General features: G+C 40.6%; 1 protein-coding gene across 2 annotated transcripts in view; it reads right to left on the bottom strand.

Moving 5' to 3' along the window:
• Positions 1-10,460, bottom strand: part of CIDEA (cell death inducing DFFA like effector a) — a 31,066-nt gene extending 20,606 nt beyond the window's left edge. The window contains exon 1 of one of the 2 annotated variants that reach the window (XM_051970483.1): positions 10,311-10,460. In XM_051970483.1, the coding sequence (XP_051826443.1) occupies positions 10,311-10,348 (38 nt within the window). In that variant the 5' untranslated portion in view covers positions 10,349-10,460. Of the gene's footprint in view, positions 1-8,245; positions 8,716-10,310 lie in introns of those variants that run through there. The other variant, XM_051970482.1, reaches the window with a different exon arrangement.
• Positions 10,461-13,620: the final 3,160 nt, after the last annotated feature.

Below are 13,620 nucleotides of genomic sequence, written 5' to 3'. Positions count from 1 at the left end.
TTTACCTCACAGTTGGCACGTATCCTGTACTCATCTCTGGTTCTTAGAATCCTTAACTTCCTTCAGTGTCCAGCTCGATCACCACCTCCTATGGGAAACTTTTCTTGACCCCCCCCTCCCCCAGCTACTAATACTTTTCCAAAATAAATCACCTTATATTTACTCTGATTGCATTGTTCTTTATACTTATGTGTCCATGGCGTTTCCCCTGTTGAGTTCTCTGACAGGGACTGGTTCTTTTTTTTTTTTTGTCCATATCCCTGAGTACACTTAACTGGCATCAGGAATGTGATAGATGCTTAATGTTTGTTAACTGAGGCAATAAGAAGGTATTTGAGTAGGGGACTAAGAGTCAGATCTGTGCTTTATAATGGATTAGAGAAGTTCCAGAATGGAAGCAGGGAAGCCAATCAGTAAACTATTACAATAATCCAGGTGGAAGGTAGTAAGGACCTGAAACAGAGGTGGCCCTGTGAGTGGAGTGAGGGAACATATATGAGATAAATTAGAGAAGTGGATTCAATTAATCTTGGAAATTAATTAGATTGGGATGATAAAGGGGAAGGATAAGGCTAGGCTCACCTCAAAATTACCAAGTCTAATGCAGAACCTTTCAAGCTCCCTTCTGGTTCTAATCTCTGATCATGTGATTCTATGAAATTAATTAATTCTGAGGGTTAAATTCAATATAATTAGTTTTATATCAAATATACTTACATATCAATATATTTAATAATATGTAAATATGTAATTAGTCATGATTATAAGTATTAGCCAAAAAAAGACTGAATTCATCTGTGCAAATTATATATGTGATATATATAAGTATGTGATATATAATATATATATATTTATAAAAACATATTGTTGCGTCATTTTATCCATGTCTGATTCTTTGTGATCCCATTTGGGGTATTCTTAGCAAAGATACTATAGTTGTTTGTACTTTCTTCTTCAGTTCATTATACAGATGAGGAAATTGAAGCAAACATGGGTTCTGAAGCCACACTTGAACTCAGAAAGATAAGTTCTGACTCCAGATCCGGCACTCTAATGAGCCACCTAGCTGCATATCTATCTATCTATCCATCTATCTATCCATCCATCCATCTATCCATCTATCTACCTATCTATTTTTGCTCTTTATAAATATAAACACAAATGCACACATTTAAAATATACACATAAGTAAAATATGCATAAATAATATAACATACGAATCAAAATTAAAATATATGAGTTCATTACTAAACGCATTTTGAGTCAAATGATTGTAGTTCTAAATAATTGATAAAGTGATTATCAAGGACATCATATTGAACACATGCTCAAATTAAACTTCCTACTGCAACTATGTACAATTGATCTTTAGCTTTGCTCTTTCTATCTATAAAAATAAGTGTTTTGTCTCTCCTACTAAGAAGTCACCAGGAAACGATTTGCTTTTAGATACGGATTGAGGAAGGTAGACAGTAACTTTCAGATAATCATAGCTATAATTTGGCAGTAATAAACCAGTATTAACTCATTCCTAGGGTGCGCCAAGCTCAGCAAGAATGCTTAAGTCTTGTTGGAATTTCAGAAACTTCCGTAAGCTTTTCTGTAATAAGGTTTATTTAATCAAATCAACCAATGTATAGTACATTTCTTATCCTTTGCTATCAGTCTCCACTTATCTTTGGGGCTAACATTTTTAACCTTCTTAGATTACTTTTTTTTTTTTTTTGGTGAAGTACTTGGGCCTATGTGATTTGCCCAGAGTTACACAGTAAGTACTAATAGTCTGAGGTCCATTTTGAATTCTCCTTCTGACTCTATAGTTAGTGCTTTATCCACTGCACCACTCTTAGATTACTTTTAAACTTAGGTTTAGATTGCTTGCTTACAAACTTATTTAGGTTACTTTTAAATAATTAAAAGCAAGACTATTTCCTTAAGCTTTAGTCTTCAATTCACATTTAAAAATTCCTGTCATTACTCCCAATATATATTCCACATAAAAAGAACCAGTATGGGTCCATAATGTGTAATTTTAAAATATACATCTTTTTAAGTGTAGTTTTCCAAACTTTAGGATATCCAGTGGAAACATGAATCTTGGCTGGAAAATCCATAGTGACTTCAATATCTCTCTTCATTCCTTTAGCTTCCTACATGAAGAGAAATCTAGTAAATCCTGGGTCAGCAGACTATAGCTTTTGAGGGCAGAAACTGTTTCATTTCTGTTTCTGTGTCCCCGGAGCCTGGTAGAATGCTTTGTATGCAATAGGTGCTTAATAAATGTGTATTGAATTGAAATACTTACTGAGAAGTAAAATGAATTCTATTCATTCCTATGTGAAAAAATTATTTTCAAACCCTTTTGTCCTTTAAATCTTTTCATTTACCATTAAGTAGTCAGATGATGGACATATAACTGACATTTATATAATCATAGCAATTCTGTGCAGCAAATAATGTAGGTCTAGAGTCTTCATTTTGCAGAGTGCTGGTTTTGGAATCAAGTAAGATTTTAATTAAAATTCTGCCTCTGAATCTTATTGCTGGCTAATCCTGGTCTAATAGCTTCACCTGAGATTCTTAAACAGCTTGTTAGACCTACAACTGGCGATTCGCATGGCCAGAAATCTTTCCACTAGTCACATTGCTTCTCAAGTACTGGATATTCAGTCTATACCTCTCATTTGCTATTGTTGTTGTTTGTACTTCATTCTGGAAGAGGACCAGGACATTAGGGAAGTAATGCTGTGAAATGCAAGTAATTTGGATTTTAAGTGAGGGAGGGCTGTGCAAAGTCACCTGCCTCACTTTTTTTTTGCAGAGGCACCTGGATTCAGTGGCAAGAGAATAGATCAGAATGACTGGAGATGGTCCAAACTTTACCATACAGTGAAAGTCAGCAATACCATGTGCCTCCTGAGTTCCCACAGCTAGTCTCATTACCCTGCAAGACACAATCATCCTCTAATTGGAAGTTGGAGCCATGAACTTGTAAAGAAACGGGACAGAATATACATCTGCTCATTTTCCAGGGAGCTATGCTCATCTTGGAGTTCTGTAACTTGTTGTCCATGCTTCCAAGTCAAGTACCTTCTCCCTCCCCCCTTTACAGTTTTCTTTTGTGTTGTCTTCCTCCACTAAATTATAAGCTTTTTGAGGGCAGGAATTGTCTTTCTTTTTAATGTGTATTTCTATTCCCTTCACTTAGTACAATACGCAATCTAGTAGATATTTATTAAATGTTTATTAGTATTTACTGATGTGGGAACTAGTCATTTCTAGACCTGGATCCACCAAGCAATAATGTGTTTACTTGAAGTTATCACAGGATTGGAAACACAGGTTTGTCACTTCTACCTTGTAGCATAGGGGCAGCTAGGTGCTGCAGTGTATAGAGTGCCAGGCCTGAAGTTCCGAAGACTCATCTTCTAGAGTTCAAATCTGGTTTTAGACACATACTAGTTGTGTGATGCTGGGTAAATCACTTAACTATGTTTGCTCTATTTCCTCATCAGTAAAAAGAAAATGAGCTAGAGAAGAAAATTGCAAATCACTCCAGTATCTTTTCCAAGAAAATTTCAAATCTGGTCACGAAGATGGATACAATTGAAAATGACTGAACAATAACAAAAGCATCCCTCACATATGTCTCTTCTCTCCTCTCATACAACTACTAACCCTGTTGCAGATTCTCATCACCTAATGCCTGGTCTATTGCCATATGATTGGATACATATAACCTATATTAGGTTTTTTGCCACTCAGGGAGGGGGAAGGGTAGGGAAGAAGAGATTCAAAACTTTATTATTTTTTCCTTTTTCTCCATTTTTGTAGCATTTTATTTTTTCCAATTACATGTAAAAATGGTCTTCAACATTAACTTTTTTTTCCAGTGAGGCAATTGGGGTTAAGTGACTTGTCCAGGGTTACATAGCTAGAAAATGTTAAGTGTCTGAGGTCAGATTTGAACTCAGGTTCTTCTGACTTCAGGGCCAGTAATCCATTCACTGCACTATCTAGTGGTGCAACATTCACTTTTATAAGATTTTGCATTCCATATTTCCCCCCTTCCTCTCTTCCCAAGATAGCAAGCAATCTGATATAGGTTATATATGTACAATCATATTAAACATATTTCTACATTTTATGGGTAAAGAATGAGAACAAAAGGAAAAAAAAAAACCACAAGAAAGAAAAAGAAAAAAGTGAAAATAGTATGCTTTGAACTGTGTTTAGATTCATTGTTCTTTCTTTGGATGTGAATAGCATTTTCCATCATGAGTCTTTTGAATTGTCTTGAATCATTGCATTGCTGAGGAAAGCTAAGTCGATCAAAACCGATCAAACTGTGATGGTGCTATTACTGCATACAATGTTGTTCTAGTTTTGCTCCCTTCACTCAGCATCAGTTCATGTAAGTCTAATCTGGGTTTTTCTGAAATCTGCCTGTTCATTATTTCTTATAGCACAATAAGATTCCATTACATTCATATATCACAAAAAGAACTGCTATGAATAAATATTTTTGCATATATGGGCCTTTCTCTCTCCTCCTTTTTTATGATCTCTTTAGGACATGGATCTAGTGGTGGTATTGTTGGATCAAAGATTATGCACAGTTTTATAGCCCTTTATAGAAATTTCAAACTGCTCTCAAGAGCAATAACTCAGAACTTAAAAAAAAAAGTTTAAAATTGGTTTAACATGGTTAACATGTAACTGGGGAAAACATTATTTTTTAAAAATAGTCAGTCATCTCCTAGTTAGTCTTCCTGCCACAAATAGCTCTTTATTTCAGGCTTTCTTTCAGTCAGCTATCAAATTAATCTTCCTATAGTTCTGACTATGTAAACCCTCTTTCACACACATATACATATTCAATAAACTCTACTGCCTCCCTATATTTCCAGTCTTCTGTTTGTCTTTCTTAAAACCCTACATACCCAATATAACTGACCTCTTCCAATCATTCAGTATTCTTACACCTTATTTCCCCTCCATGCACTCTGAGATCCAGGAACAATGGTTTTCATTCTGTTCCTCAAAAAACCCTCTTTTCCATCTCCCAGCTCAGACTATTTTTATTGACTGTCCTCCTTACCTAAAATACTCTTCCTCCTTAACTCCAGCCTCCTAGCATTTCCTTCAAGTCTCAGCTAAAGTCCTACCTTCTGCAAGAAAACTTTCCCAGCTCTCCTTAATCTTAGTGTCTTCCCTCTAAGACTAATCTCAGTTTGTCTTGTATGTGTCTTGTTTGTTCATGGATGTTTGCATATTTTCTCCTTGCTGTGAGCTTTTTGCCTTTTGTTGTAGAACTTAGTATAGTGCCTAAGGCATAGTAGGTATTTAATAAATGCTAGTTGATTGTGATCTATAGGACTGCTAGTTTATGCAAGGACTATACACCAATAAATGGAGGCAGTCCAATTCCTAATTCTACACACTAATAAATGGAGGCCCAGAGAAAAGCAACTTTTCCCCAGCTACATACCTTGTTTGAGATAAAGTCATGACTAGAACCTATTCAGGTATAGCTAGGAGAGGAATGCAGTGGATGGAGGGCTGGACCTGAAGTCAAGAAGACACCTTTCTGAGTTCAAATCTGGCTTCAAATAGTTCCTAGCTATGTGACCCTGGGCAAGTCATTCAATTCTGTTTTCCTAAGTTTACTTATCTGTAAAATAAACTGGAGAAGGAAATGGCAAACTGCTCCAGTATCTTCGCCACGCAAACCCCAAATGAGATCACAAAGAGTGGGATAACAAGAACCTAGTTGGTCTCTTCCCTTAGGAAGAGATGAGTGAATGAGCCTCCAGCAGCTCTTTTGCAGAGTTGCTATGGCTTAAAGGAGTGGGGGGACTCATGGTAGAAGAGAGATAAAAGTGCGTACTGATTTTACTAGGAAGGCAAAATTACTCAAGGTGTTGAAGGAGATTGCCTGACTCTACTTAAGGCTGTATTAGTCATGATCTTTCTTTAGTCATGACCTACTGCTTGATCAGTGGAAGTTTCTGGTAGATTTGGCAAAAATCAAGACTTTCTAATTCTCAAACTAGGGCTCCTAAGTGGTACACTGAATACAGGGCTAGGTCTGGAGTCAATAAGATTCATTTGCCTGAGTTAAAATCTGGCCTCAGACACTTACTAGTTGTGAGGCACTAAGCAAATCACTTAACCCTGTTTGCCTAGCTTCCTCATCTATAAAATAAGCTGAAGAAGGAGTTGGGAAACTACTCCAGTATCTCTGCCAAGAAAACGCCAAAAGGGGGTCATGAAGACTGAAACACAAATAAAAAAACAATTTCCAGTCCAAGGTTTATTCGACTATCTGGAACTAACCTGTTTTGGAGATAATATATTTGAATGAGTCCTTTAAAATTTCCCTTACAATCCTCCTAGTCTTCATCTATTCTCTGCTTCAAGTTATTCAGAGATGGAAACTTCATAAGGCAATTAAATTTAATAGATCTTTATTAAATTCCTATAAAAACAAAACACAGTGTTTCACAATAGAGATATAAATGAAATAGTCCTTGCCTTTATGGAGCTTATGTTTTACTGGGGAAGGGTGAAACATGCAGAGACAATAACTATATAATACATCCAGGTAATTTCATTCCTAAAAAGGGGGTTGGAGGAAAAGGGAAGAGACAAAAAAAGATAATTTTGGAGAAACTCCCCACTTTAAATGTATATTCTAATAGCTCCTGAGTGATTTTTATGGATGTGAAGATCTTTTAAAGGCATCACCTCCAAAGATAGACACGAAATGATTATCAAAACCTTTTTTAAAAAAACAGATGAACATCAACTTCTCCCATGGAGATAGATCCAAAAGCAATACTGAAGGTAAGGCTAGGTTGCTTTTAGAGTAATTTGCTATAATTAGCCAGAAGAGAGACCACAGGGTTCAGGGATGTCCAGATCTTTATGACTCCATTTAGGGTTTTCTTGGCAAAGATACTGGAGTGGTTTGCTATTTCCTTCTCCAGCTGAGGTAAATAGGATTAAGAGACTTGCCCAGGGTCACATAGCTGGTGTCAGAGGTTGTATTTTAGTCAGATCTTGCACAGCCAGAACTCTATCCACTGCCCCACCTAGCTGCAGATGTCACTGTAGATGTGCAAAAACTGGATGGCCATCTATCAGAGATGTTGTAGAGGAGATCCCTACCTATTGTCGGATTATTTAATTAATGTCTCCCGACATCCAGTTCTTCATCCAGAAAAGAAGGATGAGCTAGATGATGGGCAAATTTCCCTTCCAGATCTAAATCCAGTAAGTAGTCTCTTAAGTTCCCTGTTCCTTTTAAAACCGTACTTCCCTCCTCCCTTGACAAAATTTACGAGGAAAACGTATCCCCTTCAGATGCTGAACACCAAGGGCCAACTTTGAACTAGCAACAATTTTCTTTCATGTAGCTCAGGAGAGCTATCTTCCCAGTTCTGCGGGGTCTCAGAAGGGCAGCTATCCCGGCAGTCTCCCACTCCCAAGAGGGTGAGACACGGTCTCAGCGTCTCCTTGTTGGGTAACATAAATCTCGTAAGAAATCTCGAGCTTTTCTCACACAAATGCAACCCTCTAGGCAGCAGCTTCGCAGACACTTCTAAACACCCGCATCCCCATTAAATTCCTGGCACCTGGCAGCTCTAACAGGTTATGTTGGGGAAAATGTCTCTCTTTCCCCAGTTTCTTTCCCCGCCACTTCCAGATTCCCAGATTTCCTGAACTTGAGAGCCGACCCTAACGGGTCACTCTCCACCCATTGTGCAGAGACTGACCGCTCCGTAGCTAACAGCGAGAAGCCCCGGCGCTGTTCAGTGGAACCCAGCGGGAGGCGGCAGCAGCAGGTGGATGGAATCCGGGCACTCCTACACTTCTCCGGAAGGTCCACCTAGACTGGAACCTGAATCAGCCTTTAGATACTGAGGGCACAGCGGGCGGGAGATGGGAGGGTGGCCGCCTGGTAGATAACAATGCCCAAATAACGCCTAACCGGGTATGAGTCAAATCCCCTGGGCTCCGGCCGAGAAGAGAGGGAACTAGGCTAGAGGCTGTCCTGGCTCTGTTCCTACTAGGCAGAGAGCTGCGGCCGGGACTCGGACGGGACATAAAGCCCCTGCTCAGTACTGGGCTCGAAGGGCGCGGGGAATAGGAAACTAAGGACAAGCCGGGGCCGGAATGAGAGCAGACCGGGATCCCCTTCCTGCGACCGCGGGGTCCGCTGGACGAACCTCGAACCCACCTTATCAGGGTTCCGGCATAGTCCCTGGCGGTATCCATAGCGCGGTGACCTTTGTTGTGGCGCTCCAGGGAAGAGTGGGCGGGTGGCGCAACTGACCGCAAGCCACCTTCACCAGCCTCCACTGTCCCTTCTTAACGCTCGGGACTCCGATCCACACCCCCAGCCCAGCGCTGGCCACGCCCCCTCCGCGGCCCGCCCCTGCCGTGACCCGGCCGGAGTTGAGTACCCCGGGGACCGCGGGAAGGTAACGGTGCGGTTTACTTGGCGGGCAGAGAGGGGGCAGCGGAGCGCCGGCTCCTCCGTCACCCCGAGGCTTGTCCCTAGTGCTGCGGAAGCGGAGTTTCCGATGATCAGTTAACTCCATTCATTTAACAAGCATTTATCCAGGGCTTCTGCGCCTCTGGAGAGTCAGACAAAACCTACGTGATGAGGGATTCGTTTCTGGAGCAGATTTATGCGTGTCGCAACGAAAGGCTGCTTTTCATCGGTCAGTTCCCCTCTCGGCTGGGCCTCAGATCACGCGCATTTCCCGTCCCAGGCAAGCACGGCGGGCTATGCTTAGGGAACGTAGTTTTAGGCTCAGATCACAATCCCCTTTTGGCATTTCGTGCTTGTTGCAGAATTTGTACTAATTAATCTTGTGTCCTTAGAACCTCTGCCATCACTCAACAAACACCACACGCGATCCAAGCTCACTCCCAGGCTGTATATTTTTACACGGATCACTTATGAGGAAGGTCAAGGTGCTCTAGATATAATTAACTATGGCAGTGTCACTTAGGAGCGTGATCCTCACTTGAGAACACAAGAAGGTATATTAAGACAGTTTTGCGGATCAATAGTACTGAATTAAACAAGAAAAGGGTTGAATTAATCATTGATCCAAGAAGGGCCAGGAGAAATTAGGAATGGACAATTAACTTTCAACTTTAGATTCAAGCTCCTGACTCTTTCAATAAACGATAGCTGATGACAGTTGTGTGAGATTGGCTGGAATATGTTTATTTTACTGATAAGAAAAATGACATCACATAAATAACCCGTTCTGCATTCTCAATTGCTTCATTACTTTGTTTTTTGTTAGATTGGTTGTTTTTTGTTTGTTTGTTTGTTTTTTGCTGAGGCAATTGGGGTTAAGTGACTTGTTAAGTCACACAGCTAGAAGCATTAAGTGTCTTGAAATCAGATTTGAACTCAGGTCGTCCTGGCTTCAGGATGTTGAAATACTCCTGGTACCTAATGGCCACTTCCATATTCTACTAGTATCAAAATCACTCAGTAAACTCTACTCTTTTCATGTTGATTCAATCCATATTAATCTCCTAGCCAGGATTCTGGTAACTTATTTACTGAGCTTTAAGATACTTTTCTCCTATCCAGTGAGTTTAGTCCCTATGTAACAGTTTTTCTTGCTACCTCAACTCTTACATTCGTACTAGAAGACTTCTACAAATATTGATACTCTCTCAAAGTTCATGGGCCTTCAAGTTCCTTAATTTACTCATTACTTATAACTTATTCTTTTATTCCATTTTAACTGCATACAGAGATGATTACACTCTTGATTTTGCCAACTCCTACAAGTTACTTCCATGTTTATGAATTTTAAGATTCTTTTATCTGATAAAAAAAAAACTTTTGTAAATTCTACCTTTCATTCTGTCTTGCAACCCCCAACTCTATATTTTAAACTCACTATGAACTTCAAACTCTCCACTCTTCAGTTCCTTCCCAGGCTATCTCCTTTGCGCTACTCTTACCTCTCTTACTCATTTTGATATCTTGGTCAATCAGTTCAACTTTACAATATCGACTTCTCTCTAATCTCTTGCTCCCTAATTCTGTATCTTACCTTGCTCTGCCAAGCCTCACTTTTGGTTACTCCCACATATGCTGATTTTTCTTTTATCCATGTACTGTTGAACAAGTCTGGAGATAATCATGAAATCCTGTTGGCTGGATCCATTAACACTTATTGATCATAATCTCAGTTAGGACTCATTGTGACAACCCATCCCTAATCAATTTACTGTCCCAGTCTCCGCTGGACGAACCTCGAACCCACCTTATCAGGGTTCCGGCATAGTCCCTGGCGGTATCCATAGCGCGGTGACCTTTGTTGTGGCGCTCCAGGGAAGAGTGGGCGGGTGGCGCAACTGACCGCAAGCCACCTTCACCAGCCTCCACTGTCCCTTCTTAACGCTCGGGACTCCGATCCACACCCCCAGCCCAGCGCTGGCCACGCCCCCTCCGCGGCCCGCCCCTGCCGTGACCCGGCCGGAGTTGAGTACCCGGGGACCGCGGGAAGGTAACGGTGCGGTTTACTTGGCGGGCAGAGAGGGGGCAGCGGAGCGCCGGCTCCTCCGTCACCCCGAGGCTTGTCCCTAGTGCTGCGGAAGCGGAGTTTCCGATGATCAGTTAACTCCATTCATTTAACAAGCATTTATCCAGGGCTTCTGCGCCTCTGGAGAGTCAGACAAAACCTACGTGATGAGGGATTCGTTTCTGGAGCAGATTTATGCGTGTCGCAACGAAAGGCTGCTTTTCATCGGTCAGTTCCCCTCTCGGCTGGGCCTCAGATCACGCGCATTTCCCGTCCCAGGCAAGCACGGCGGGCTATGCTTAGGGAACGTAGTTTTAGGCTCAGATCACAATCCCCTTTTGGCATTTCGTGCTTGTTGCAGAATTTGTACTAATTAATCTTGTGTCCTTAGAACCTCTGCCATCACTCAACAAACACCACACGCGATCCAAGCTCACTCCCAGGCTGTATATTTTTACACGGATCACTTATGAGGAAGGTCAAGGTGCTCTAGATATAATTAACTATGGCAGTGTCACTTAGGAGCGTGATCCTCACTTGAGAACACAAGAAGGTATATTAAGACAGTTTTGCGGATCAATAGTACTGAATTAAACAAGAAAAGGGTTGAATTAATCATTGATCCAAGAAGGGCCAGGAGAAATTAGGAATGGACAATTAACTTTCAACTTTAGATTCAAGCTCCTGACTCTTTCAATAAACGATAGCTGATGACAGTTGTGTGAGATTGGCTGGAATATGTTTATTTTACTGATAAGAAAAATGACATCACATAAATAACCCGTTCTGCATTCTCAATTGCTTCATTACTTTGTTTTTTGTTAGATTGGTTGTTTTTTGTTTGTTTGTTTGTTTTTTGCTGAGGCAATTGGGGTTAAGTGACTTGTTACGTCACACAGCTAGAAGCATTAAGTGTCTTGAAATCAGATTTGAACTCAGGTCGTCCTGGCTTCAGGATGTTGAAATACTCCTGGTACCTAATGGCCACTTCCATATTCTACTAGTATCAAAATCACTCAGTAAACTCTACTCTTTTCATGTTGATTCAATCCATATTAATCTCCTAGCCAGGATTCTGGTAACTTATTTACTGAGCTTTAAGATACTTTTCTCCTATCCAGTGAGTTTAGTCCCTATGTAACAGTTTTTCTTGCTACCTCAACTCTTACATTCGTACTAGAAGACTTCTACAAATATTGATACTCTCTCAAAGTTCATGGGCCTTCAAGTTCCTTAATTTACTCATTACTTATAACTTATTCTTTTATTCCATTTTAACTGCATACAGAGATGATTACACTCTTGATTTTGCCAACTCCTACAAGTTACTTCCATGTTTATGAATTTTAAGATTCTTTTATCTGATAAAAAAAAAACTTTTGTAAATTCTACCTTTCATTCTGTCTTGCAACCCCCAACTCTATATTTTAAACTCACTATGAACTTCAAACTCTCCACTCTTCAGTTCCTTCCCAGGCTATCTCCTTTGCGCTACTCTTACCTCTCTTACTCATTTTGATATCTTGGTCAATCAGTTCAACTTTACAATATCGACTTCTCTCTAATCTCTTGCTCCCTAATTCTGTATCTTACCTTGCTCTGCCAAGCCTCACTTTTGGTTACTCCCACATATGCTGATTTTTCTTTTATCCATGTACTGTTGAACAAGTCTGGAGATAATCATGAAATCCTGTTAGCTGGATCCATTAACACTTATTGATCATAATCTCAGTTAGGACTCATTGTGACAACCCATCCCTAATCAATTTACTGTCCCAGTCTCCACAATGGCATTTCCTAACCCCTTATCCATCCTCAAAATTCTCATAGCTCTTCTTTATCCTGCTCTTTTAGCTGAGATCTTTGCCTCATATTTCACTGAAAAAATTGAGTTCATTCATTTAAAGCCCTTCACATCTGCTATCACCTAGATATCTTTTTTTCACCAATGCCTTCTTTACTTTCATCTCACATAAAAAATTAGATTTGCTCTATAAGTAATTCTCCACTCCCCTGCCTCCACCCACCAAAATCGTCATTTCCTATACAACACATCAGGACTTGCACAAAGAGTGGGTGGGGGCCATTCTCTCTCCAAGCTTATCTATTAATAGAGTATGGTCCAATTACTATTTAGCCTCATGTGCTTGGGACCTCAGTGCATCAACTCAAGCCTCAGCCCATTACATCTCCCGCTTTCTTTTGTTTTAGAACACAGGTGATCATGCCATCCCTGACTCTTCAGGGAGGTCAGAGCCCCCAAGGGGAGGTGATCACACCCTCCCTGATTTCTCAGGAAAGGAGGTGAAAGCACCGAAAAGGAAGTGATCACGACCCCCCTGACTTCTCAGGAAGGGAGGTGAAAGCACTAAAAAGGAGATAATCACGCCCTCCCTGACATCTCAGGAAGGGAGATGAAAAGCACCAAAGGGAAGTGGGGGTAGCTAGCAGGTTTCTGGGCTCAAGGGTCTTATTATGCACAAACCCATCAGCATGGGAACACATAGCACATAGCAACAGCGCAGAGACTATTAGTGATGACTCTCCCACAGTCAGTGCAGGCTTGATGTGGTGTAACAAACATGAATTATGCACCCAAGTAACGGTATAACAAACAATATAAATCAACAGTATGATGTAAAAGATTGCCAGAAGTCCTAGAAGGAGAGTATGTAAACAGCAGTCACACATACACCTCTTCAGCAGCCAAGAGATAGTCCAAAACCAGTCTATTGTCCATTGCTTCACATATCAGGGAATCCAATGATCCCCCCAAGTTTTTGAAGTCCAGCAAAAGTCTTTTTATGTCTTAGGGAATCCAATGATTCCAGCAGATTTTGAAGTCCTGTAACAGTCTTATCATTTCTCAGAAAATCCAATGATTCCTGAGGGCTTTAAAGTCCTACAACAATCTTATGTCTCAGAGAATCCAATGATTTCTGAGGGTTTTGAAGTCCAGTGATTTTCTATGTCCATGAGTCAAACGCCATAACTGCCACACTCTTTCAATGGTGAGCACAATCAGCAACAGAACCACCCGATGTTTCTTGGG

Source organism: Antechinus flavipes, chromosome 1 (genome assembly GCF_016432865.1).
Source record: "Antechinus flavipes isolate AdamAnt ecotype Samford, QLD, Australia chromosome 1, AdamAnt_v2, whole genome shotgun sequence".
Lineage (NCBI taxonomy): Eukaryota > Metazoa > Chordata > Mammalia > Dasyuromorphia > Dasyuridae > Antechinus > Antechinus flavipes.
The sequence above is the reverse complement of the archived record's forward strand: the minus strand, read 5'-3'. Positions and strand labels throughout refer to the sequence as shown.